The 27,937-nt window shown below is 44.0% G+C and overlaps 1 protein-coding gene across 6 annotated transcripts in view; it reads left to right on the forward strand.

Moving 5' to 3' along the window:
- Window positions 1–27,937, forward strand: part of NOD1 (nucleotide binding oligomerization domain containing 1) — a 93,680-nt gene that overhangs the window by 59,044 nt on the left and 6,699 nt on the right. For 4 of the 6 annotated variants that reach the window (XM_025291241.2, XM_025291243.2, XM_006055657.3 and 1 more), the window contains 7 exons: window positions 5,043–5,126; window positions 6,364–6,447; window positions 7,863–7,946; window positions 15,253–15,336; window positions 16,429–16,512; window positions 21,053–21,136; window positions 25,981–26,064. In XM_025291241.2, coding sequence (XP_025147026.2) covers window positions 5,043–5,126; window positions 6,364–6,447; window positions 7,863–7,946; window positions 15,253–15,336; window positions 16,429–16,512; window positions 21,053–21,136; window positions 25,981–26,064 — 588 coding nt within the window. Of the gene's footprint in view, window positions 1–5,042; window positions 5,127–6,363; window positions 6,448–7,862; window positions 7,947–15,252; window positions 15,337–16,428; window positions 16,513–21,052; window positions 21,137–25,980; window positions 26,065–26,180; window positions 26,323–27,937 lie in introns of those variants that run through there. The other 2 variants (XM_044946694.1, XM_044946696.1) reach the window with 2 other exon arrangements.

The following is a 27,937-nucleotide window of genomic DNA, read 5'->3' on the forward strand; positions in this document are numbered from 1 at the left end:
AGAAGACTTTGTGCTTATTAGCATTAATTTCTACCAAAAAAGCTGGCAGCCCTGAGCAGCAAAGGATCTCAGTAAAGAATGCTGACTCTTAGTTTCCTGTTTGATGGTTTAGAGGAAAGAAAAGCCAGTCAGTCTTCTTTCTTCTATTAGCATCTTGTGTTAAATATGCCTTGTAAATCTCTACGGGGGGGTTCAGTTCTCTACTACTTGGCTCATGCATTCCTGAAGAGCAGAAGGGATTTGGAACTGATTCCAGGTACCAGTTACACCAGCACCAGAGTGTACATTGTGCAGGGATGGGTGGATGTAGGGAGCCCAAGCCTGTGCTGGCCTGGGAATTGGGAAGTCTGGAATCTGTTCTCTGCGCTCTCAGCCAGCAACTCTCTGTATGCAGCCTCAGGCAACGCCACACTCTGCCTCCCCATGCCCCTTTCATAAGGTGGAAATGCTAGACCAGTATGATGGTCCTGTAGTTTGCTTGCAAACAGCAAAAGACAAAACAGGAAGAAATGGACCACCCTAAGGAAGCATTTTGAGCTCCCTAAGGGCGTCAGTGAGGATTAGTTGTGGCTGAGAGTTAGAGAAAACTCACAATACTGGTGGACTTTCCAGGTGGTGCTAGTGGTGAAGAATGCTCCTGTCAATGCAGGAGACACAAGAGACGCAGTTTCCATCCCTGGGTTGGGAAGATCCCTTGGAGTAGGAAATGGCAACCCACTCCAGTATTCATGCCTGGAAAATCCCATGGACAGAAGAGTCTGGTGGACTATAGTCCTTGGGCCTGCAGAGAGTGGAGCATGACTGAGCACCAAGCACCACCAAAATACTGGTGGCTTAGATAAGTTATAAGCTTATTTGTTTCTCATGAAAAAGTTTAAAGGAGGGCAGTTTAGGACTGCTGTGATGTCTCCATGACCACCAGCCTTGGCTGTCTTTTGCCTTACTGCTCTGTTGTCCTCCCTATCTGACTGCCAACTCTTGGCCCAAAATGGCTGCGTCAGCTCCAGCCATTCAGTTGACGTTCTAGTCACCAAGAGGAACAAAAGGCAAAGGACAAACCCCATTCTTCTTTTGGTAAATTTATTTTATTGAATTATATTTGATTTACAATGTTGTATTCATTTCTGCTGTATAGCAAAGTGATTCATTGATTCAAAGGGATTCAAAGTGATTCAGTTACATAATTTTTTCATGTTCTTTTTTCCATTATGGTTTATCACAGGATATTGAATATAGATCCCTGTGCTCTACAATAGAACCTTGTTTATCCATTATGTGTATTGATATAATACACATAATGTATTATATAATGTGTACTACAGATAATGTGTATCACAGATAATGTGATATCTGCTAGTCCAAAATTCCCAATCCATCCCTACCCCATCCCACCCTTCCCCTTGGCAACCATAAATCTCTTCTCTATGTCTGTGAGTCTGTTTCACAGATAAGTTCATTTGTTTCCTATTTTAGATCCCACACATAAGTGATACCATATGGTATTTGTCTCTTTCTGACATTTGATTTAGTGTGATACTCTCTAGTTGCATCATGTTGCTGCAAATGGCATTATTTCATTCTTTTTTATGGCTGAGTAGCATTCCATTGTATATGTGTACCACATCTTTATTCATTTATCTCTTGATGGACATTCAGGTTGTTTCCATGTCTTGACTATTGTGACTAGTGCTGCTCTGAACATAGTGGCATATTTTTAATTATAGTTTAGGACACATCCCATTCTTTTAAGAAAACTTATCAGCCACTGCTAATGAGAATTCTGCTTAGATTTCACTGGGCAGAAGTTAAACATGTGTGCCCAGCTGAAAAATGGGGGATTCTGTTTCTAAGGAAGCATGAATATTGGGAATGACTAGTGGGCTCTGGGATAGTCCTGCAGTGCTTGTGAACACTGGGCCCCATCACCAAGGCTAGTAACATGAGTGGGAAAGATCCAGAGTGTCTGATATGATCATTCTGATTGGCCTAAAAATCAAGTTTTTACCGCTTTTGCCTCTTGTTAATTACAGAGGACAGCTTGTGGCTCAGTTTGGCCCAAGGCTTGTGTTTTAGATAAAATCTTACTGGAACAGAGTCACACTCATTTATTTACATATTGACTGCTTCATTCTGCAGAGCTGAGTGGTTACCATAGAGATCAGATGGCTCTCAGAGCCTAACAGTTTTGTATCTGACCCTTTATAAAAAATTGCTGAGCTCTGGTCTGTTATCTCACCCACTCCTGACCCTCACCTCATCCCTCACATTTCTCCATCTCTGAGCTTTATTCCATTCCTCAGTTCAGTTCACTCACTCAGTCGTGTCCAACTCTTTGCAACCCCATGAACCGCAGCATGCCAGGCCTCCCTGTCCAACACCAACTCCTGGAGTTTACCCAAACTTATGTCCATTGAGTTGGTGATGCCCTCCAACCATCTCATCCTCTGTTGTCTCCTTCGTCTCCTCCCCTCAATCTTTCCCAGCATCAGGGTATTTTGAAATGAGTCAGCTCTTCACATCAGGTGGCTAAAGGATTGGAGTTTCAGCTTCAGCATCAGTCCTTCCAATGAACACCCAGGACTGATCTCCCTTAGGATGGACTGGTTGGATCTCCTTGCAGTCCAAGGGACTCTCAAGAGTCTTGTCCAACACCACAGTTCAAAAGCATCAATTCTTCAGTGCTCAGCTTTCTTTATAGTCCAACTCTCACATCCATACATGACTACTGGAAAAACCATAGCCTTGACTAGACAGACCTTTGTTGACAAAGTAATGTCTCTGCTTTTGAATACGCTGTATAGGATAGTCATAACTTTCCTTCCAAGGAATAAGCGTCTTTTAATTTCATGGCTGCAGTCACCATCTGCAGCGATTTTGGAACCCCCAAAATAAAGTCAGCCACTGTTTCCTCATCTATTTGCCATGAATTGATGGGGCCGGATGCCTTGATCTTAGTTTTCTGAATGTTGAGCTTTAAGCCAACTTTTTCACTCTCTTTCACTTTCATCAAGAGGCTATTTAGTTCTTCTTCGCTTTCTGCCATAAGGGTGGTGTCATCTGCATATCTGAGGTTATTGATATTTCTCCCAGAAATCTTGATTCCAGCTTGTGCTTCTTCCAGCCCAGCGTTTCTCATGATGTACTCTGCATATAAGTTAAATAAGCAGGGTGACAATATACAGCCTTGACATACTCCTTTTCCTATTTGGAACCAGTCTGTTGTTCCATGTCCAGTTCTAACTGTTGCTTCCTGACCTGCGTATAGGTTTCTCAAGAGGCAGGTCAGGTGGTCTGGTATTCCCATCTCTTTCAGAATTTTCTACAGTTTATTGTGATTCACACAAAGGCTTTAGCATAGTCAATAAAGCAGAAATAGTTGTTTTTCTGGAACTCTTGCTTTTTTGATGATCCAGCAGATGTTGGCAATTTGATCTCTGGTTCCTCTGCCTTTTCTAAAACCAGCTTGAACATCTGGAAGTTCACGGTTCACATATTGCTGAAGCCTGGCTTGGAGAATTTTGAGCATTACTTTACTAGTGTGTGAGATGAGTGCAATTGTGTGGTAGTTTGAGCATTCTTTGGCATTGCCTTTCTTTGGGATTGGAATGAAAACTGACCTTTTCCAGTCCTGTGGCCACTGCTGAGTTTTCCAAATTTCCTGGCATACTGAGTGCAGCACTTTCACAGCATCAACTTCCAGGATTTGAAATAGCTCAACTGGAATTCCATCACCTCCACTAGCTTTGTTTGTAGTGATGCTTCCTAAGGGCCACTTGACTTCACATTCCAGGATGTCTGGCTCTAGGTGAATGATCACACCATCATGATTATCTGGGTCGTGAAGCTCTTTTTTGTACAGTTCTTCTGTGTATTCTTGCCACCTTTTCTTAATATCTTCTGCTTCTGTTAGGTCCCTACCATTTCTGTCCTTTATCGAGCCCATCTTTGCATGAAATGTTCCCTTGGTATCTCTAATTTTCTTGACGAGATCGCTAGTCTTTCCCATTCTATTGTTTTCCTCTATTTCTTTGCATTGATCACTGAGGAAGGCTTTCTTATCTCTCCTTGCTATTCTTTGGAACTCTGCATTCAAATGGGTATATCTTTCCTTTTCTCCTTTCTCCATTCCATCCCTTGGACTCATCTAAATGAAGGGGTGGTGGATTGAGAAGATCAGGGCCGTTTGTTATAGAGATTCCTTGGTAGTAAAACAAAAAAATTCTGCATTTTGGCCAAATGATAATATCCCGCTAGTATAGCACTTTTGAAGAGCATTTTAAGTGTGCAGCTGGCCCTTGTCCAGGAGTTATCCATCATCCCAAGGCCCTCTTTTTTTTGCCCCCTCTCAAAGCTTGGCCTGCTCCAAGCAGCACTGGCATTAAAGAGGAATGGGAGAGTGTGGTTGCCAAGGCCTGCCTTGTTTGACTGTTTCTCCCTTGCCATTGAACTTCCCACACAGAACCACACCACAGGAGCTGTCTCCCTTGACTAGCCTTTTCAGGTGGCAAGGCAAGTGTAGCATGTGCATTTCCAGATGGAAAGACTCTTGGCATTTTGGGTGGGACAGTCCACGTGGGACTGTCCTGCCTTTTGCAGGACCCCTAACATCTCTGGCCCCACTTTCGAGATGATGGAACATCCTCTCCCCCAGCCTCATAACCACTAAATGCAGCTCCACATGCTTCCAAATCCCATAGCCCCTTGTGAACAGTGAGAGCCACATTGACACAGAGGCCCCTGGCAAATGCAGTATATCAGAGGGGGCTGGCCACATGTGTCCTTCAGGTGTCCCTCGTAGCCCTTGTGTTGAGTCAGAGCTGTGCTGTAGCCTTGTCAATGGGCTGATTCTGGTGGGTTTCTTAGACCCCATGAAGACCAGGTTCTATAGGGGCCATTTGACTGGCTACTATGGCCAGTCTCTCTGGGGGCGTTTATAGCTGGGAAAACTCCAGGACCTATGAGCTTCAGAACCTTGTGGAATTAATGTTCTTTCACAGTGAGAATCTGCTCTGATTCTTAAATTTCTTTACTGTTTTTTTCAGACTCAGTGTGAACCAGATCACTGACAGTGGGGTGAAGGTGCTATATGAAGAGCTGACCAAATACAAGATTCTCACATTTTTAGGGTATGTATTTCTCAAGAACACTGGGACAGCTATGTAATAAGAATAGAGAGTAGCAGGAAATTACCCTTCCTATGGATCACTGGATGGTTGAGACTGATGTCCCTGAACACCAGGAAAAGCATTGGACTGGGAGCCAGGAATCCTGGGTTCTGCTTTTGGCTCAGCCAGCAGCTCACTCTTTGAGAAAGTCAGGAAATCTCACTGAACCCAGCCCTCTCATCCCCCTTGTATAATTGGTATCCTAATATAGGCATATAGTTTTACAGGTGGTGATTGAGAGATGTAATGGCTGCATACCTGGGGATATGCTTTATGAACGTGAGAATACTGTTTATGTGGTAGATTTTGCTACTGTGGGTCCATGATCTGTTGTCCAGAAACCCTGGAGCATGACACGAATCAGAAATCAGTGTTCCTACTACTGGCGGTGGCATGACCCCGTTTTCCATACTTTAATATTTCTGCAGCAAAATGTAGAAACAGTCAAACCAGTTGAGATAAAGACCATGAACAGCACCACATTGGTTGTCAAAATAGTTACAAAGAAGTTTGGGTTTGGGGAGCCTTTGGGATCTTGGAGTTTGAGATGAGGGGCTGTGGGCCAGCCTGGCCAGCCCCATGGCGGCTGTGGACTCTATGAGCTGGAGCCGGCCTGTCAGCTTCTTGGGGCCTTAGTTTTCTCAGCCATCACATGAGGACACTGAAGCACTCGATCCCAGGTTGCTTTTTGGCTCTGGAGTTCCGGTGACCGTGGAACACTGGAAACCTGTCTGCTTGCCAATTTCAACCTTATTGTTGAATTGGTGTCAAGTGGTAAACTGACTAAAAGGTAGACACTCAGGTGGTTCTAATGGTCGAAAATGTTACCCCTCGAGATTATCCCTTCATCTCAAAGTGCCCCCCTGCCTACCATTTATTGAGCACTTACATGCAAGAGCTTGGAATGATCTCGTATGACCCTCATAACAATCCTGTGAGGAGCTGTAAATCTTACCCCTTGTTACAGGTGGAGAAACTAAGGCACACAGAGGCTGGGTACATTATCCCAGGTCATAAAACTGGGGAAACTGGCAGTGTTGGCCTTGACCCCGGCCTGTGGGACCCCTGAGCCCCAAACTCTGGTCTCCACGTGCCCTTCCTTTCTCTTTTTGACCCAGACTCTGGACATCAGCAGACAGCACTTACTTTAAAAAAATAATGGGGTCATAAATTCTCATGGCTGTGCTTTCTCTCGAAGCTTATACAACAACCAAATCACCGATGTTGGAGCCAGGTACATCGCCAGAATCCTGGATGAGTGCAAAGGCCTCACACACCTGAAGTAAGTGGGTGGGTGCAACGGGGTCTTCAGCAGCTTCTCTCGGTCACCCATTGTTGTTCAAGCAAAGAATAAATGTCACCCTAGAGCTGCCTTCTGCTTGCCCCAGGGCCTTATAGTTCAAATCAGGACACCTGTGTGGTGAACTGTGGGTGAGGCTCAGAGTTTGGAAGGGTATGCGGAGGTCCTGAGGGAAAGCCCTACCGTGTTGGGAGTGAGAGCCTGGCATTTTGATTTCATTAACTCCTGACAGGAGAAAGGCCACAAGTGTCCCCCTTTCTGGAGGTCTTTTTCCCCTGAGGAAGTTCCTCATTATCTTAGTCCATCTTTTGCTTTTGTAACAAAAGAACATTCCCAGGTGGCACCAGTGGTAAAGAACCCGCCTGCCAATGCAGGAGACAAAAGAGACTCAGGTTTGATCCCTGGGTTGGAAAGATCCCTTGCAGGAGGGCATGGCAGCCCACTCCAGTATTCTTACCTAGAGAATCTCATGGACAGGGGAGCCTGGTGGGCTACAGACCATAGGGTCTCAAAGAGTCAGACACAATTGAGGCAACTTAGCATGCGTGCATAAACCCTGGGGATTTTGGTTCTGGGGACTGGAGAGTCTAAGGTTAATGTGCCAGAAGATTAGGTGCCTGATGAGGGCAAGATTCTTGGTTCTTCAGTTCAGTCGCTCAGTCGTGTCTGACTCTTTGCGACCCCATGAATCGCAGCACGCCAGGCCTCCCTGTCCATCACCAACTCCCGGAGTTCACTCAGACCCACGTGGTGCCTTCTTGCTGCGTCCTCACATGGTGGTGAAAAAGAGGGAGAGGGAGCATTCTTGGACTTCACTTATAAGTCACTAATCCCATTTGTGAGGGCTGTTATGCATAACCTTATCACTTCCCAAAGGCCCCATCTCCTAGTATCCTAATATCTAGGGGTTAGGATTTCAACATATAGATTCTGGTGGGGTGAGGGAGGCAAACATTCAGGCCACAGCCATCTAGTTGCAGGCAACAGTTTGAACCTTGGCTGTATCATAGGAAATGTCCTGCTAAAGACGTCAGAGCACCGGGCTTGGAGGAGCCCCTGGTGCTGCTCTGGTGATGGGACCCTACCCCTTGACCATTTGCAGTTGAAGTGGGAACCATCTGGTCTGCTGATGGAAAGGAGTGATGCTTGGAGGTCATTTAAAGAATCTGAGGGAGAACTCGGATCCCTTAGTTTCTGCAGAGATTGTGTCCCCTGGAGAGGAGTGCTGACTTACTTTCCTCAGAGCTTCAGGCCCCTTCCTGAGGGGAAGCCCAGGGAAGGCTGCTGTGGGTCCCAGGAGAAAGAGGGCCCCAGGGGGCTCTGTGCCAAGGATGAGGGTGGCTGATGCTGGAGTTCCCTCACAGCTGGAGCTGATGTGTGCATGACTCTCTCTGCAGATTGGGAAAAAACAAAATAACCAGCGAAGGAGGAAAGAGTCTCGCTCTGGCTGTGAAGAACAGCAAATCCATCTTTGAAGTTGGGTGAGTAGAGGCGAATGCACATGGGTGTTTGTATACGACCTGCTCCGTGAACACTAGTGCTTGCTGGCCTGTAATCTTCCTTTTTTGCAATATTTTTGTCTGGTTTTGGTATCAAGGTGATGGTGGCTTCACAGAATGAGTTTGGGAGTTTTCCTTCCTCTACAATATTTTGGGACAGTTTCAGAAGGATAGGTGTTTACTGTTCTCTAAATGTTTGGTATAATTTGCCTGTGAAGCTATCAGGTCCTGGCCTTTTGTTTGCTGAGAGTTTTTCAGCGCTTGCAATTGGTCTGTTCATATTTTCCATTTCTTCCTGGTTTAGTCTTGGGAGCTTGTACCTTTCTAAGAATTGGTCCATTTCTTCTAGATTGTCCATTTTATTGGCATATAGTTGCTCGTAGTAGTCTCTTACAATCCCTTGTATTTCTGTAGTGTTCATAGTATCTTCTTTTTCATTTCTAATTTTATTGATTTCAGCCCTCTCCCTTTATTTCTTGATGACTCTGGCTAAAGGTTTATCAATTTTGTTTATCTTTTCAAAGAACTAGCTTTTAGTTTCATTGACCTTTCCTATTTTGTCTTTGTTTAATTTATTTCTGCTCTGATCTTTGTGATTTTTTTCCTACTAACTTTGGGCTTTGTTTGTTCTTTCTGATTGCTTTAGGTGTAAGTTTAGGTTGTTTGTTTGAGATTTTTCTAATTTCCTGAGGTAAGATTATATTGCTATAAACTTCCTTCTTAGAACGACTTTTGCTGCTTTCCACAGGTTTTCGATTGCTGTGCTTTTTGTTTTCATTTGTCTCTAGGTATTTTTTTAATTTCCTCTTTGATTTCTTCAGTGATCCATTGTTTTCTTAGTAGCCTGTTGTTTGTCGTTGTTTAGTCTCTAAGTTGTGTCCAGCTCTTTTGCTTCCCCGTGGACTGTAGCCCACCAGGCTTCTCTATATATGGGATTTCACAGGCAAGAATACTGGAGTGGGTTGCCATTTACTTCTCCAGGGGATCTTCCCAACCCAGGGATCAAACCCATGTGTCTTGCATTGGCAGGCGGGTTCTTTATCACTGAGCCACCTGGAAAGCCCAGCATATTGTTTAGCCTCTGCCGGGGTCCAGCCCCAGCTGATCCAGGGTATTCGAAGCGGGGACGGTGTCGGCGACCTATTTAATTATTTATTCATCAAAGATATAAAGAGTAATAGAATGAGGATAGCTCAGTAGGAAAATTCAGTGGAGAAAAGAGGCTGAGTAGCTTGGTTTACGCGGGGGACCAATAAAACTTCAAGACAAGAAGCTTGCACCACTTACGTAGGCCACAGGCGTCCTTCCGTTCTCCCGAAGGAGAGGAGACACTGAGGCCTCCCCGGTCGGATCTTAGAAGCCCAGGCATAATTAGTAAGCATGGTGGGTTCCGCGCTCCAGATGGAGACTCAGCCAGAGTGAGAGAGAGACATGGGGAGACCAGTCTTTCGAGGAACTGATCCCAATTCTTTATTTTCCATGGTCTACTTTTATACACTGAGATGTTATGCAAAAGTCACGCGGGGTCAGCAGTCCTGACTTTTATCAAAGTCAGGTGCTTCATACAAATGTATACAGAGGTCTTAGGGGTGTTACATCATCTTCTGGCCAGGGGGCCTGCTGACAATTTACGACCCTCTCCTTGTGACAGCGGTCAGTCAACCAGGACACTTATTTCTCCAGGGGTGATTATTCTTAAAACAGACGCCACCCAAATAAAGTTACATTCCTATAGGGTGAGGGTGTAGTGGGTTTTAGTTAAGGAAAGAATTTACTTAGCCTAAGGTCTAATGTGATTTATATCAAAGGTTAATACTTATTTCTTTTATATATTCATTAATGTGTGTAAAGGCAGGGGATATGGAGACTTAGCAACAAACATTGGCTCAACAAATGAAAAAAACCCTTCACCAATACAATTTCTAATCAGCCCATTATACTTATACTAATAGCTTTCTAACTTTTCTAAAGAACCTGTTTTTAGAAGGTTTAAAGCATCTCGTGCCTCTCACGGTTGGGAGGCTGTGAGCAATCACATGTGGCCGGACAAGCCTGTCAGGCAGACTAGAGAAACTTCAGAGGAGTTTGTAGGTTGAAACATTCCTATCACACCCAGGAATTATTATTAACTGGAGCTCTAAGTTAACTCCTTCTCCGAAAGAGGTGGTGGGGGACAGCCCCCCGTAAAGTCAGAGGTGTAGGTGAGAGCACAAAGTAGTAAAGTAGGCAGGCTCTGGTTATGGGGGTAGATGCTCGAGGATTTCCAGGGGGACTCCTGAGGCTCGATCCCGCCTTTGCGTATGTCGAGCCTCCTTCCTCATGACCTTTGCCATGGGCGGAGTGCCTCACGCCGGCCCCCAACAAGCCTCCACATTCTGTGTTTCTTACAGTTCTTTTCTTCAGGTGATTTCTAATCTCATAGTGTTGTGGTTGGAAAAGATGCTTGACAAGATTTCAGTTTTCTTAAATTTACTGAGGCTTGCTTTATGACCCAGCATGTTATCAGTCCTGGAGAATGTTCCATGTGCACTTGAGAAGAATGTGTATCCTGCTGCTTTTGGATGGAATGCTCTATAAATTAAGTCCATCTGGTCTAATAGTGTCATTTAAGGCCTATGTTTCCTTATTTTCTTTCTGGATGATCTGTCCATTGATGTAAGTGGGGTATTGGTAAAGAATCCGCCTGCAATGCAGGAGACCCTGGTTCGATTCCTGGGTCAGGAAGATCCCCTGGAGAAGGGAAAGGCTACCCACTCCAGTATTCTGGCCTAGAGAATTCCATGGACAATCCATGGAGTCGCAAAGAGTTGGACACGACTGAGCCACTTTCACTTTCACCATTATTGTGGTACTGTTGATTTATCCTTTTCTGGCTGTTAGTATTTGCCTTATATATTGTGGTGCTCCTATATTTTATTTTGGGTACATATATATTTACAGTTGTTACATTTTCTTAAATTGATCCCTCGATCGTTATGCAGTGTCCTTCTTTGTTTCTTGTAACAGTTTTTAAAGTCTGTTTTGTCTGATAGGAGTATTGCTACTCCAGCTTTCTTTCGATTTGTATTTGCATGGAATACCTTTTTCCATCCCCTCACTTTCAGTCTGTATGTGTCCTAGATCTAAAATCAGTCCATTGTAGACTGTGTGTATGTGTGTGTGTGTGTGTGTGTGTGTGTCTTGTACCCCATTTAGCCAGTCTGTGTCTTTTGGTTGGGGCACTTAATCCATTCACATTTAAGGTAATTATCAGCATATATATTTTTATTGCCATTTTGTTTATGTTTTGGAATTTGTTTTTGTAGGTCTTTTTACTTCCTCTTTTGTTCTCTTGTGACCTGATGACTGAGTGTAGTGTTGTGTTTGGATCCCTCTTTCTTTTTCTGTGTATGTATCGATTGTAGATTTTCTGTCATTACCATGAGGTTTTGATACAGCAGTCTGTATATAAACGAGATTGTTTTAAGCTTCTGATCTCTTAATTTCAAATGCATTTCCAGTATTCTGCATTTATATTCTCCTCATGGTTGCTGGTTTTGAGGTCATATTTGTGTGTGGATGATATCCTACCTTTATATATGTTTGATTATACTGGTAAGCTTTTCCATTCGTGATTTTCTTATTTCTAGTGTGGCCTTTTTTTCCCCACCTAGAGAAGTTCCTTTAGCATTTGTCATAGAGCTGCTTTAGTGATGATGAATTCTCTTAGCTTCTGCTTGTCTGTAAAGCTTTTGATTTCTCCATCAAATGTGGACGAGAGCCTTGCTGGGTAGAGCATTCTTGGTTGTAGGTTCTTCCCACTCATCACCTTAAATATATCATTCCAATCCCTTCTGGCCTACAAAGATTCTGCTGAGAATCTCTGGGTGACTATTTCCTTCCCTGTATTAGGGAAATTTTCAGCTATTATCTCTTCAAATATGTCCTTTCTCTGTCTCGCCTCCTTCTGGGACCCCCACAATGCAAATGTTGTTGCATTTTATGTTATCCCAGAGGTCTCTTGGACTGTCCTCATTTCTTCTCATCCTTTTTTCTTCATTCTGTTTTGTGGCGGTCTTCATTTTGTCTAACTTTCTGTGACTGCAGTTTCTATTCCACAGGCTGCAGAGTTATAGTCCCTTTTGCTTCTGCTGTCTGCCCCCTCATGGATGAAGCTGTCTGAGAGGCTTGTGCAGGCTTCCTGGAGGGTGAGACTAGTTCCCATCCACTGGTGGGTAGAGCTGGGTCTTGTCCCTGTGGTAGGCAGAGCTGTATTGGGGGGTGTGTTTAGTGGGCAGCTGTATGGTCAGGGGGAGAAGGCAATGGCACCCCACTCCAGTACTCTTGCCTGGCAAATCCCATGGATGGAGGAGCCTGGTAGGCTGCAGTCCATGGGGTCGCACAGAGTTGGACACGACTGAAGCGACTTGGCAGCAGGCAGTATGGTCAGGAAGACTTTAGGCAGCCTTTCTGCTAAGGGTGGGGCTGTGTTCCCACCTTGTTGGTTGGTGGACCCAGGGTGACCCAGCACTAGAGCCTTCAGGCTATCATGTGGGGCCAGATTTTGGTGGAAAAATGGTGGCCTCCAGGAAGGCTCATGCCAGTGAGTACTCCCAAGCACTACCATCATCAGTGTCTTTGTCCCCACAGCAAGCCACAGACACCCTGCCTTTGCAGGAGACTCTCCAATATGAGCAGGTAGGTCTGGCCTAGGCTCTTATGAGGTGACTGCTTTTCCCCTGGGTTGGTGCATGTGCCCTCCAAGAGTAGAGTTTCTGTTTCCCCCAGTTCTGTGGAATTCTTGTGATCAAACCCCACTGGCTTTCAAAGGCAGATTCTGTGGGACCTCCTCCTCCTGTTGCCAGACCCCCGGCCTGGGGAGCCTGATATGGGGCTCAGAACTTTCACTTTTGTGGGAGAACTTCTGTGATACAAGTTTCCAGTTTGTGGGTCACTCACTCGGGAGGTATGGAATTTGATTTTATCCTGAGTATGCCCCTCATACTGCCTTGCTGTGGCCTCCTTGGATGTAGGATATCTTCTTTGGTAGGTTCTACCATTTTTTGCTGATAGTTGTTCAGCACTTAGTTGTGATTTTGGTGTTTTTGTAAGAAGAGGTGAGTTCACATCCTTCTAGTCCACCATCTTGTCTCTGCCTCCCCTCTCTGGAGGCTTTTTTAATTCAATTTTTTATTGAAAATACATGTAACATAAAATTTACCATCTTAACCATTTTAAGTGTACAGTTTGATACACTTAAAATTAAGTATATTCATATAGTCATGCAACCATCATCATTATCCATTTCCAGAACTCTCTTTATCTTGTAAAACAGAAACCCTATACCCATGAAACAGTAATTCCCCATTCTGCCCTCCCCTCAGCCCTTGGCAACCACCTTCCTACTGTCTGTCCCTGTGCATTCAGCTACTGTAGGTAGTCATACCTACAGTATGTGTAGTATGTACAGCCCTTGGCAACCACCTTTCCACTGTCTGTCCCTGTGCATTCAGCTACTGTAGGTAGTCACGTAAGTGGCGTCATACAGTATTTGTCCTTTTGTGACTGGCTTCTTTTACTTAGCATTAGGTTCTCGAGGTTTATCCATGTTGTAGCATGTATCAGACTTTACTTTTTAAAGGCTGTATAATACTCCATTCTATGCACATACCACATTTTGTTTATCCATTAATCTGTCAATGGACACTTGGGTTATTTCTACCTTTTAGCTCTTTTGAATAATGCTGCTATTGACATGGGTGTACATATATCTCTTTGAAGCTCTGATTTCAATTCTTCTGGGTATATACTCAGAAGTGGAATTGCTAGACCACATGGCAATTCTGTTTTTACTTTCTGAGGAACCACCATATTGCTTTCTATAGCACCTGTAGCATTTTACATTCCTACTAACAGTGCATAAGGGTTCCAATTTCTCCACATCCTCACCAACACTTGTTATTTCCTGGTGTTTTGATAGTAACCATTCATATAGGTGTGAGGTGATACCTCATTATGGTTTTGATTCAGGAGACTAAAGCTTTTCATAGTTACAATTTTCCCCTGATTTTAAAAGAAACATAAATAGTTTTATTTGTAAAATATGGAAAATATTATATGGAAAATATGAAAAGTTTAATAGAGATCATCTTCTCAAAAATAATTATCAACCTAGATGTCAGTTAAGCTTTCTTGATCTCTCTCTCTATATATATACTGTTTTAATATTGTAGACGTCAAACTATCAGTATAGAATTTTACTCTCTTTCTTCACTCAATCTCATGTCATGCATAGTTTCCCACTTTATTAAAAGTTTGATCTTTTGCAGTTATATTCACACACTTTTTATGCAAAATGCTGAAAACTCTCATTCTGGGGTTTTACAAGCCATACTGCCAGAGACATCAGCAGGCTACTTGCCTGGTGAGAGCATGTGGCTGAGGCAGCTTTGGTTGTGTTGTGGTGGGCCCAGCAGACTTGCTTTCTGTAGAGAGTGACCCTCAGCCTTTTAGAAATTGCTGACTCATATAGGCTCAGCACTGTTCTGAGTGGCTTTGCATATATTAACTCACTTCATTCTCACAACTCTATGAGGAAATGCTCTTCTTATTCCTGCTTTCAGACGAGGAGACTAAGACCTAAGAGACTACACACCACCCAAGCACGCATAGGTGGTAGGGGGCAGGGCCAGGTTGGGAACCCAATGTCTTGCCATACAGACCCTTGATTTAGCCAGATCCTCTTAAGGTTTTCTGCTGTGGGGAAGGGAATACAGTTTGTCATTGCAACTCCCCACCCAATCTACAACAATCTGAACAGCATGGTTTGATGTCCTCTCTATATACCAGGAAAATTGCTGATTAAGTTTCTCAGTGTGTTTCTTGATATTTGCTTTATGCAAGACTGACTATGCTTTCAGGAACATGTGTCTCTGCTGCTCAGGGTCAAATGGATATTGGGACCTGGCACCTCCCCAGGCCTTCCTTTCAAGCTCTTGTCAACCTGTATATCCTGTGACATTTCAGGGACGGTCGTGAGCTTAGGCTCTGACTGACAGCTCTCCAAAAACTCAGGGGTCAGAATTGGTTTCTAATTGTGTCTGACTTATGTTCACAAGGCTTCTACTGGTTTTGTTCCTCCAGAGCAGCTCACTAAGGGGCTGGTGGAGGGATTCATCTCCAGGCCACAGCTCCAGAGATGGAGCAGAGACATCTGCCTGTTGAGATTACACGCCATCTCCTGTGGCCACGAGCAGAAAATAAGGGGATGAGCATGAGGTAACTTTTACTGTCTCACCTCTGTCCTCAGGATGTGGGGCAATCAAATTGGTGATGAAGGAGCAAAGGCCTTCGCAGAGGCTCTGAGGAACCACCCCAGCTTGACCAACCTGAGGTAACTGCTGCTTTCTGAGACCCAGTGTCTTCAGGGCCAACCTGGTCACTCAGTGCACCTCTTGTTTTACCAGGGGAGGAACCAAGGGGAAGAGGGTGGCTGGCATTCCTAACAGGGAAGGTATTTGTGTGTGTGGTTCTACTTTTTCCAGAACATTTGTATTGACATAGAAGATAGGCATACAGTAAGGTACATCATGGTTAAGTTTTCAGCTCCGTAATGTGACATGTGCACACACCCATCATATCAGACATGGGACACTGCCAGCCCCTTGGCAGTCTGCATGTGCCCCTTGGGGGTTGGGGAGGAATTCTTCAGTCCAAATAAAACCGAAAGGGACACTGGGCAGCTTATTTCTGCCCCTTCTTCATTCTCAGGATGGTGCTGGGACAAGAGGGGACCTTTCATCTCCGTAAACAGACTTGGTCCTTCCCGGCCCTCCTTTAAACCTCTGGCTGAAGCCCTGAGACCTGGGTGTCTCTTGGTTGCCTGTGTTCTTGCTGTCAATTACAGAGAGTCTCCTATGGTAGGGGAAGTAGCAGAGTTCCTTCCTTATGAGAACAGAGAGTTCCCTAGGCCTCACTGATGTGTGCCTGTAGGTGTCAGCATCCAAAGCAGAGCTGGCCAAGCCTCTTCAGCCCGCTGTGGGCATTGTGACCAGATCTGGCCCATGTTTCATTTCCCTTCTGGCCTGTCCTCATGGTCTGAACCTGGGCTCTGAAGCAACAAACTCGAGCGGCTGCTGGCACAGCTGAGCACTTCTGCTTCTTGCTTTGAGTCAGCCCAGGCAGGGGCCACCTCCTGGCAAGTCTTTCCAGATGCTTTAGTCACTGAGTGTGTTAGGCTCTCAGTTGCGTCCGACTCTTTGTGACCCCATAGACTGTAGTCTGCCAGGCTCCTCTGTCTATGGAATTCTCCAGGCAAGAAAATTGGAGTGGGTTGCCATGCCTTCCTCCAGGGGATCTTCTCCACCCAGGTATCAAACCTGGTTCTCCCACATTTCAGGCAAGTTCTTTACCATCTGAGCTACCAGGCCAAAGGCAAATGTAGACATGTTTTTAATAACCTCCTCCAAATGTTTTTCCTTCCTAGTCTTGCATTCAACGGCATCTCTACAGAAGGAGGAAAGAGCCTCGCATGGGCCCTGCAGCAGAATGCATCTCTGAGAATATTCTGGTAATAACCAGTTATTTTGGAAGGTTAGGTCTTGGGGATTTTTCCAAAGACTGTGCACAGCCTAGAATCTTAACTGAAAGGCTGCCTTTGAATTGAGAAGGCTCTGTGCTGTGCTTAATTGCTCAGTCATGTCCAACTCTTTGCGACCCCGTGGGCTGTAGTCCACCAGGCTCCTCTGACTATGGGATTTTCCAGGCAAGAATACTGGAGTGGGTTGCCATGCCCTCCCCCAGGGCATCTTCCCAATCCAGGATCAAACCCACATCTCCCACATTGCAGGCAGATTTTTTTACCATCTGAGTCACCAGGGAAGCCTGAAAATTGAAAAGGCTCTAGGCCTTTCCTCAAAGGAAGGTTTATAATTTAATTTCCTCCTGGAGAAGATGATAGTCATTCCCAGAAGCACAGACAAATACAGAATGGGTGGAATGGGCCCTCGGAGCCTGAGTTTGAGACCTTAGCTTTCTTGGCCACTGCAGGCCTCAGGTAAATCAGAAGGCCAGCCATTCTAACTGTCAGGATATCTCTGGAACACCCCCAGATAAGCCTTGAAGGGTCAAACTTTCGCATACTTGTTTCAGTGTTCTCCCTTCTTCCTCTTACATTGTGTTTCTCCCATGCAGCCTCCTCCTTCCCCAGCTAGTCACATCCGGAGTTGACCTTCATGCTCCCGCTCACCTGTCCTAACTCCTCTCTGCATTCCAGGGCCACTAATTAATTAATGTTACCTTCTGAAAGTGCTCTTTTTTTTTTTTTTTTTTTGGTTCTTCTTTTTTTGGCCATTTACCATATTTTTCTTTTACTGTATTTTATTTACTTGCCTGTATCATAAATTCCTTCCAGGTGAGGAAGTTATATTACATGTCTCCATATCCTCCTCATGAGATATTGACTAAATTAGTTAACGTAAATGTCATTGTGAGAATTCCGACACTAGACCTGCTGCCCAGTAAGCTCATTTCCCTTTTCTCTTCAAAAAATCTCTTAAAAGATTTTGAAAAGTAAAAAACATACTTTCTGAGAAAAAAAATATGACACTGAAGTCTGGAAAGTAGGAAGTGAAAGTACCTCCCCTTTCATGTTTCCTAAATATAATCTTCTATTTCTAGCATTTGAATGTATATTCAAATAAATATCCCTTTTCTTACAAAATAGAATTTAGCAAGTGGCTTAAAAAACATCTCAGCCATATATTGTACATATTTTATATGTCCTTTTATGTTGGGGTTTCTCAGTCTCAACACTGTTTTGACATTTTGGTCCAGATATTTCTTTTTTGTTGAGAGGCTGTCCTGTGCATTGTAAGATATTCAGCAGAATCCCTGGTCTTTGCCCATTAGATACTCTGTAGTGACCCCTAATTGTGACAATCAAAATTGTCTCCAGACATTGATTGGCAAGTGTCTCTGGATGGAAACTCACCCCAGTTGAGACTCACAGCTCTAGGTGGATAATGTCAATCCCCAGAATCTCTTGAGTACTGACCATAAATACATCATGCATTGTTCTCAGTCTTTTTCGTACAGTAACTCATTCTCACAACCATGCAAGGAGGGTTGTACCATTACTGTTAACATTTACTGATGGGAAAACTCAGGCCCAGAGAAGTTCAACCACCTGCTGTGGTCACCCTGCTAGTAAGCAATTCCCAGCTGGCTTATCTGACTCAGAGTGTCTTAAGTGCTATGCTCTTCAGCCTCATTCTTCCTCCTACCTCAGTCTCTCTAAAGGCTGCACACTCACAACTTATTTTTCCAGTTGCCTCTACTGATACTGAAATTTGTTCACATCTTACATTATGACCAAAAAAGACTACAATCAATACTGCATGTATAGAAACCTGTGTGTAATGTCTTTGCACACCATAAGGTCAATTTCTAGAAGTCTAATTATTGGTCCAAAGTGAAACACATTTAAAATTTGGACCCGTTCAGTTCAGTCGCTCAGTCATGTCCAACTGTTTGCGACCCCATGAACTGCAGCACGCCAGGCCTCCCTGTCCATCACCAACTCCCGGAGTTCACCCAAGCTCATGTCCATCGAGTCAGTGATGCCATCCATCCATCTCATCCTCTGTCGTCCCCTTCTCCTCTTGCCCCCAATCCCTCTCAGCATCAGAGTCTTTTCCAATGAGTCAACTCTTCTCATGAGGTGGCCAAAGTACTGGAGTTTCAGCTTTAGCATCATTCCTTCCAAAGAACACCCAGGACTGATCTCCTTTAGAATGTACTGGTTGGATCTCCCTGCAGTCCAAGGGACTCTCAAGAGTCCAAGGGACTCTCAACACCACAGTTCAAAAGCATCAATTCTTCAGCGCTCAGCTTTCTTCACAGTCCCAACTTTCACATCCATACATGACCACAGGAAAAACCATAGCCTTGACTAGATGAACCTTTGTTGGCAAAGTAATGTCTCTGCTTTTGAATATGCTATCTAGGTTGGTCATAACTTTCCTTCCAAGGAGTAAGCGTCTTTTAAAAATTTCATGGCTGCAATCACCATCTGCAGTGATTTTGGAGCCCAAAAAAATAAAGTCTGACACTGTTTCCACTGTTTTCCCATCTATTTCCCATGAAGTGATGGGACCGGATGCCATGATCTTCGTTTTCTGAATGTTGAGCTTTAAGCCAACTTTTTCACTCTCCTCTTTCACTTTCATCAAGAGGCTTTTTAGTTCCTCTTCACTTTCTGCCATAAGAGTGGTGTCCTCTGCATATCTGAGGTGATTGATATTTCTCCTGGCAATCTTGATTCCAGCTTGTGCTTCTTCCAGCCCAGAGTTTCTCATGATGTACTCTGCATAGAAGTTAAATAAGCAGGGTGACAATATACAGCCTTGACATACTCCTTTTCCTATTTGGAACCAGTCTGTTGTTCCACGTCCAGTTCTAACTGTTGCTTCCTGACCTGCATACTGGTTTCTCAAGAGGCAGGTCACGTGCTCTGGTATTCCCATCTCTTTCAGAGTTTTCCACAGTTTATTGTGATCCACACAGTCAAAGGCTTTGGCATAGTCAATAAAGCAGAAATAGATGTTTTTCTGGAACTCTCTTGCTTTTTTGATGATCCAGCAGATGTTGGCAATTTGATCTCTGGTTCCTCTGCCTTTTCTAAAACCAGCTTGAACATCTGGAAGTTCACGGTTCATGTATTGCTGAAGCCTGGCTTGGAGAATTTTGAGCATTACTTTACTAGCGTGTGAGATGAGTGCAATTGGTGCGGTAGTTTGAGCATTCTTTGGCATTGCCTTACTTTGGGATTGGAATGAAAACTGACCTTTTCCAGTCCTGTGGCCACTGCTGAGTTTTCCAAATTTCCTGGCATACTGAGTGCAGCACTTTCACAGCATCAACTTCCAGGATTTGAAATAGCTCAACTGGAATTCCATCACCTCCACTAGCTTTGTTCGTACTGATGCTTTCTAAGGCACACTTGACTTCACATTCCAGGATGTCTGGCTCTAGGTGAGTGATCACACCATCGTGATTATCTGGGTCGTGAAGGTCTTTTTTGTATAGTACTTCTGTGTATTCTTGCCACCTCTTCTCAATATCTTCTGCTTCTGTTAGGTCCATACCATTTCTGTCCTTTATCGAGCCCATCTTTGCATGAAATGTTCCCTTCATATATCTAATTTTCTTGAAGAGATCTCTAGTCTTTCCTTGGATGCACTCTTAAAAATGACAGAATGAATCTCTGTTCATTTCTAAGGCAAACCATTCAATATCACAGTAATCCAAGTCGATGCCCCAACCAGTAACGCTGAAGAAGCTGAAGTTGAACTGTTCTATGAAAACATCCAAGACCTTTTAGAACTAACACCCAAAAAAGATGTCCTTTTCATTATAGGGGACTGGAATGCAAAAAAATTGGATAGACACTACCAAATTGCCCTTCAAGGAATGATTTTTAAATTTTTTTCTATTTTATTCTCCTTCCTTTATTTATCCTTTCATCCATTGGGACAACAGGGTTTAATCCTCTTTACCACCAGAAGCATCTTGCCCTCTGTGCTTTACCCAGGGCACTTTCTGCTTTTAAGAACAACTGAGAGACTACTGGAACTTTCAGTCACAGAACTTGGGTCCTTCATAACTGGCAAAGTGATGATCACATTTTAACATGCATTTGGCAGGCTTTTCTAGGTCTTCATCAGACTGAATTTAGTAACAGACTGTCTGTGATGTTCAAGGGATCTTAAAGGCTGCAGGAGACCAGAGAAGCAAGCATTGGTCCCTTGCTTTCTATGGGCCCCTGTCTTCTGTGAAATCCAAGAGCTTAGCAAGGATGGAGGGGAGTATGGGCTCCCCGACAACAGCAGGGCCAAGAAGTAGGAGCTTGGGTGAAGGATTTGCACTAGAAATGAACCTCCATTTATTGTCTTTGGGGCTCAGAGGCTGGGTTTGGAGCCTGGCTGTTTGCTGAGTTCTCAGCAAGTGATTAGCAGCATAAGCTGGAGACTCCTGGGCCAGGAACACAATGAAGGAAGGATACCAGGTAGGACTGACTGCCCTGAGTCCACTCTTCCTTTTTCTTACAGGCTCACCAAAAATGAACTTGATGATGAAGTGGCAGAGAGCTTTGCAGAGATGTTGAAAGTCAACCAGACATTGAAACATTTATGGTAATTCAGATTTCAACACTGTGCTTTAAAAAAAAAAAAAACAACTTTGACATAAAATTAACATACCATAAAAGTCACTCTTTTGAAGTATACAATTCAGTGATTTTTAGCATATTTATAGGTTGTGCAGCCACACTACTCTCTAACTCTAGAACATTTTATCTAACCACCTCCCCTATTGCCCCAAAACTTGTATGCATTAAGCAACCACTCCCCATTCTTCTTCTCCCTTGGTTCCTGCATGTGTGCTAAGTCACCTCAGTCGTATCCGACTTTGTGACTCAATGGACCATCATAGCCCAACAGGCTCCTCTGTCTGTGGGATTTAGCATCTACTAATCTTATTTTCAGTCTCTGTGGATTTGCCTTTTCTGGGCATTTCATAGAGATGCAGTCGTATGATATGGGGCCTTTTGTTTCTGTGTTATTTCAGTAGCATAAGTTTTCAAGCTTCATCTATGCTGTGGCATGTATCGGCACTCCATTGCTTTTTATGGCTAAATATTCCACTGTATGGATAGTCTAAGTTTTGTTCATTCATCAGTTGGTGGACAGTTGGATTGTTTCTACTTTATGACTGTTATGAATAATGCTACTGTGAACATTCGTGCATGTTTGTGTAACCATATGTTTTCTTTTGGGTATATACTTAGGAATAGAATTTCAGGGTTATATGGTTATTTTGTTAACTGATAAACTGTTTTCCAAAGTGATTATGCTATTTACATTCTCAGCAGTCATGTACGAGGGTCACCATTTCTTCACATCCTCACCAACACAGGTCTTCTGGGGTCATACTATCCTAGGGGATAATGAAGTGCTGTCTCATCATGGTTTTGATTTGCATTTCCCTGACACTAACAATGTTGGGTGTCTTTTCATGTGCATATTGGCCATTTGTATATCTTCTTTGGAGAACTGGCTCCACATTCTTTGTTCATTTGTAAATTGGGTTGTGCTGTGGTAAATTGCTTCAGTCGTGTCCGACTCTCTGCTGAGCCCACCAGGCTCCTCTGTTGATGGGGATTCTTCAGGCAAGAATACGGAATGGATTGCTGAGCCCTCCTCCAGGGGATCTTCCCCACCCAGGGATCAAACTCTTGTCTTTTACGTCTCCTGCTTTGGCAGGTGGGTTCTTTACCACTAGTGCCTCCTGGGAAGCCTTAAGTTGGGTTATGTGCCTTTTAATTGCTGAGTTGCTGCTGCTGCTGCTAAGTCGATTCAGTCGTGTCCGACTCTGTGTGACCCCATAGACGGCAGCCCACTAGGCTCCTCTGTCCCTGGGATTCTCCAGGCAAGAATACTGGAGTGGGTTGCCATTTCTTTCTCCAATATGTGAAAGTGAAATCGCTCAGTCGTGCCTGACTCTTAGCGACACCATGGACTGCAGCCTACCAGGCTCCTCCGTCCATGGGATTTTCCAGGCAAGAGTACTGGAGTGGGTTGCCACTGAGTTGTTAGGATTCTTTAAATATTCTAGGTACGAGACATTTACTAGATAGATGATTTGCAAATATTTCCTCCTCTCTGTAGAGTTTTTCAATTTTGCAAATATTTCTTTTCAGTTTCTTCACAGTGACCTTTGAAGCACCAAAGTTTTCAATTTTGATGAAGTCCAATTTATTTTTTCTTTAGTTGCTTGTGCTTTAGGTGTCTTACTAAGAATCATTGCCTAATCCAAGGTCACAAAGATTTCCTTTAAGTGTTACAGTTTTGCTCTTACATTTAGGTCCTTGATCCATTTGGAGTTTGTTTCTGTGTATGGTATGAGATTTGGGGTCCAGCTTTATTTTATTGCATCTAGATAATCAGTTGTGCAAGTACATGTTGAAGACTCTTCCCTTTTGAATGGCCCTAACACTTCTGTCAAATCAGTTGACCATAAATGTGTAAGTTTATTTCTGGACTTTCTATTCTGGTTGAGCCATATGCTTATCCTTATGCCAGGACCATACTGTCTTGCTTATTGTAACTTTGTAATAAGTTTTTGAAACCAGGAAGTGTGTGTTTCCAACTTTGTTCTTCTTAATATTGTTTTGACTATTCCGGGTCCCTTGCATTTCCACATGAATTTTAGATCATCATGTCAGTTTCTAAATATATATATATATATATATATATATATATATAGGCCCAGTGTGTTACTTTTACATCTGTTTTTTTTTTTTTTTTTTCCTTTTCTTTCTGACCTGTAGACTTTCTTTTATGCCCTTCCCTAGGTGTCAGGCCAGCCTCTCCAGGGAGAACACAGTTAGGAGAGGGCTAGAGAGTGAGTCTTCACTCGGTGCGAGCACAGACCACACTGGCCCAGGGTGAAGGTAGCCAGTGGGCCTGAGCACTGCCAGGCTTTTTAACCTCTCCTCCTACCCAGCCTCTTGCCAGGTCTAGGCTGCAGGCAGCTCAGCCTACCTCCAGCAAGGCGTAGGTGGTGCCAGTGGTTGCAACCATGGAAGGGATCATTAGGAAATAGCGGAATTTAACTAAATGCAGAACTCGGTGCCCACTTCCAGGTTCTATTTTTGCTCCTTTTGCAAAAAGTCCAAGTCACACTGTGGTCATGCTTACCAGAAGGTTACCACCTCTGCACCAAGACCCGGGGCCCCAGTCTGTGGGAGATGTGGCAACAGTCACTGGGTCCTGGCTACAGCATGGCTGCCTGTTCCTGTGTGCTTGGGCAGGAATGGTGACAAGAACTTGCATTGGGCACCATGATAGAGACTGAGAACTACTTCATACCCATCCGCCTATTGAAACTCACACACTCAGGGTTGTGGGGTTCTCTTAGTTATTCTCATGTTATAGGTCAGGCAGCTGAAGAACAGAGAGCTTCTTCAAGGATCTATAGCTGGAAGGTGGGGAGTAGGTGTAATTGTATATGAGGAGAGCTTTTAACCATGCTATACTGCTTCCTTGGAAGGGATTGGCTTAATTTCTGAAATCTCATCAGTCATGGTAATACAGGCCTTCATCTTCCTCATGTAGCTGCCTTCTTGGATCAGTGCCCAAAATTTCTAAAGGTCAAGTGCATTTGCAGCCTTTATCTACAAAAAGCCAGAGGAGAGGAGTGAACCTGTGATGATTAAAAAAAAAAACAACGTAGACATATCACTGACTTGTGCTGCATTTTTTTCCTGGGTGGGCTAGAAGCACAGCCTCCCAGGGGAGCAATTCAGGAATTGTTCAGGCTTCTCAGCTCTATCTGAAACCTTCGTTTCATTGAGTCACTGTTACCCACCATAATGGGGTATACTCCTAGAGGCCCCAATATGGATGCTTTTCCACTGGGACTCATGAATAGTTTCCCCTCCCTCCCTCTCAGATGTTGGATAGGACATGGCACCATTTTGGAAGCCTTTTCCCCCCCCAAAGAAGAGAAAGCCTAGCTCTTGAAAAATACTTAACTTTAAAAGCTGCTTTGCCTTTCTCCAGCCACCTGGAAGGAGATATCAGACTGCCTGTTCCCAGATACGTTCCTTAGAATTTGTTGTTCAGACTGGTAGTCTCCAAACAATGAAAAGTGTCAAGCACACATGCATATATATGTTCATGTAGTAAAAGTACCTACATGTGAATATACAGATTATGCTAAAAATATACAGAAATTAAAAAAATTTATTGATGTATAATTTATATATTAATACAATGTTTAATTTCTGCTGTACAGCACAGTAACTCAGTTATATATTTTTAAAAAATTAAGTCTTTACTGAATTTGTTATAATATTGCTTCTCTTGTTTATGTTCTGGGTTTTTGGCATTTGGATTTGTAGCTCCCCAACCGGGGATCCAACCTGCATCCCCTTCACTGGGAGGCAAAGTCTTACCTCACTGGACTGCCAGGGAAGCTCCCTGCATGTTGTTTTTCATATTCTTTTCCATTATGGTTTATCACAGGATTGTGACTGTAGTTTCCCTGTTATAGTAGGACCTTGTTGTTTACCATCCTGTACATGATAATTTGCATCTACGAATCCCAAGTCCCCAGTCCTTCCCTCCACACCCTTCCTCCTCATTGCCAGCCACGAAGTCTGTTCTCTATATTTGTTGTGCAGTCTTTTTATTTTGTAGATAGGTTCATTTGTGTAATATTTTAGATTCCGCTAAGTGCTATATACGGTATTTGTCCTTCTCTGCTTAGTATGATATTCTTCTTAATGGCTGAGCAATAGTTCAATGTATATATATGTGTGTGTGTGTGTGTGTGTATATACCACATCTTCTGTATCATCTCATGGCTATTTAGGTTGTTTCCCTGTGTTGGCTAGTGTATATAGTGCTGTATGAACATAGGAGCACATATATCTTTTTAAGTTATAGTTTTATCTGGATATATGCCCAGGAGTGCGATTGTTGGGTCTTATGGCAACTCTATTTTTTAGTTTTTTTAAGGAACCTCCATACCGATTTCAATAGTGGCTGCACAAATTTTCATTCCCACCAACAGTGTAGGAGGATCCCCTTTTCTTCAAATCCCCTCCAGTATGCATTGTTGTTAGACTTTTTAATGATGGCCATTCTGACTGGTATGAAGTGGTACCTCATTGTGGCTTTGATTTTCACCTCTCCAATAATTAGCGACTTTTCATGTGCCTGTTGGCCATATGTATGTCTTCTTTGGAGAAATGCCTCTTTAGGTCTTCTGCCCATCAGAAAAGTTAAACATTTTAAAACATGTCGTTTATTCTCATGAGTCTGATCTAGACAATCTTTGCTAGACTGAAAGTTAAATGGATTCAGTTCTTCCTGACCCTGTCTCTCATTCCATCATACCCTTCCAACCCCCTAATGACGTGGACAGAGTTCATCCAGTATAACTTGATACAAAAGGTATGTGTTTCTTTCAGGCTTATCCAGAACCAGATCACAGCCAAGGGGATTGCCCAGCTGGCAGAGGCATTACAGAAGAACACTGGCATAATGGAGATTTGGTAAGACTGATCTACCACTTTTTGTGGTGGTAACAACAGTGATTATTTACTTAGCACCACTGACTATGTGCTATGCACAATGTAAGGCAATGTGCATTTATTTCTCATCTTTACAGATTGTTGGAAAGTAGGTAGTACTGTTTCCATTTCACAGATGTAGAAACTGAGGCCCAGACCCAGGTCACACCTAAGAGGAGAAGCTGAAGTTCAAGGCTGTGACTTCATAGTCAGGACTCTTCTGCAGTCCCCCCTGTCCTAGATTGTACAGGGGCAGACAGACTGAGAACTGATTCCCACTGAGAGATGGCCTGGAGTCGGAAGCATCTTCTTTTCCTCTCTGGGCTTCCAGGCTGTATTTGAGCTGAATGTACTCTTTTCCAACTTCCTGTTTCTCTTCTGAGGACTCGCTTATGCCAGCAGAAGGAAAGCCCATGGCTTGCCTTACTGCAATGTTGTGCCCCATTGCGTTTCTCGTGCCTCCCACGGGACACATGCAGCCTCCACCCTCTTCCGCCACAGGTAGGACTGGGCCTGGAGTACATTCAAGGGGGTGAGGGAATGTGTGTCCCACTAGTAACAGAAAGGGCCCTGACTGCCTCAGTACTGATGTAACCGAGTTGAGAACAGAGGGCCCCTGTGTCCTTGAACCCAGACCCCCAAGAGCTCTGGAATTTGCTCTCTGCCCCAGGCCTGGCCTGAGACATCCCAGCAGAGTGTGAGGCTCAGACCAACATGGAAAGCCTGGCAGGGGCCAGAGCCGGGTTCCCCTGGAGGACAGAGACCTTGGTTAGGTAGGTTGTAACTAGCATTATTTAAAGAATGAAATGGAGTAGAACACCAGAATGCTGTGTGCACACTATGAGATATTTCATAATCTAATTTCAGATGTGGGTGTGTATGTATAAATGTGTACCAGCATAGATGCTGGTTCACAATGTAAAATGTTCTCATTTGGAGGCAAAGCCAAAAAAATATTTGAAAACATTATGCTTGAGAAGAGATCCCAGGCTCCAAACAGATTGATGGAGGGGCTGTACCAAGTCATCTTCAAAGCCAAGCCTACTGCTCAGCCAGGAATCCTTTCCTCGAAGCACTGCATTTGCTGCTGACTCTGTTGTTTGAAGACAGCAGATAGAGGTGGGGAGAGGACAGGAGACCAGGCTGAAGGACAGTCTGGACCACAGCTGGCTTCCACTCTGCTCAGTGACTGGTTAGGATGGTTTAAGGACATGCAGCTGCTTTAATTCTGACTAGCTTGAAATGGCCTACCAAAGACCAGTGTTCCTACACAAAGAACTATTTGTATAGGAGTAAGTATCAGTCTTTAAGGCATGCTGTGTAGAACCTGAACAAGGCATTGGTGTCAGGAAGGATTAGAAAAGAAGACAAGGAGGAAGTCTCGGGCGCTGGCCCAGGAGTGGCTTCCCTCCAGTCCCTGGCTCATCCCAGAAGTCTCACTTCATGGGCTGCCAGGGCTGGGGTCAGGCTCTGCCCAGGGTCACCACTGGCAGAGATTACCTTGGGCCATCTCCTCGGACTCTCTTATCTGTAATGACATTTATGTCTGCCTCCTCCCTGTTCAAAAAGAACTTGAGATATGAAGTCTCTCCATGAGTTATGCCTTCAAAGACAAAAATTAGCAGTATTCGATGACCCGGTGTCATAAATTACAGCACTTAACCACACTCTGTTGTAAGAGCTTTCTGTGAGGCTGTCTCCTCCAGACTGTGAGCTCCTTGAGGGCAGGGCCTGTGTCATGGTCACTGCAGAGTCCCCAGGGAAAGCACGGCATCTTAATTTGTTGAGTAACAAGTGAGTGCCAGGTGCTGTGACGATTCTGAGAATCCAGTGGTGAGCAAGAGGGACCTGCTCT

The sequence above is a fragment of the Bubalus bubalis genome, chromosome 8 (assembly GCF_019923935.1).
Source record: "Bubalus bubalis isolate 160015118507 breed Murrah chromosome 8, NDDB_SH_1, whole genome shotgun sequence".
In the NCBI taxonomy this organism is placed as follows: domain Eukaryota; kingdom Metazoa; phylum Chordata; class Mammalia; order Artiodactyla; family Bovidae; genus Bubalus; species Bubalus bubalis.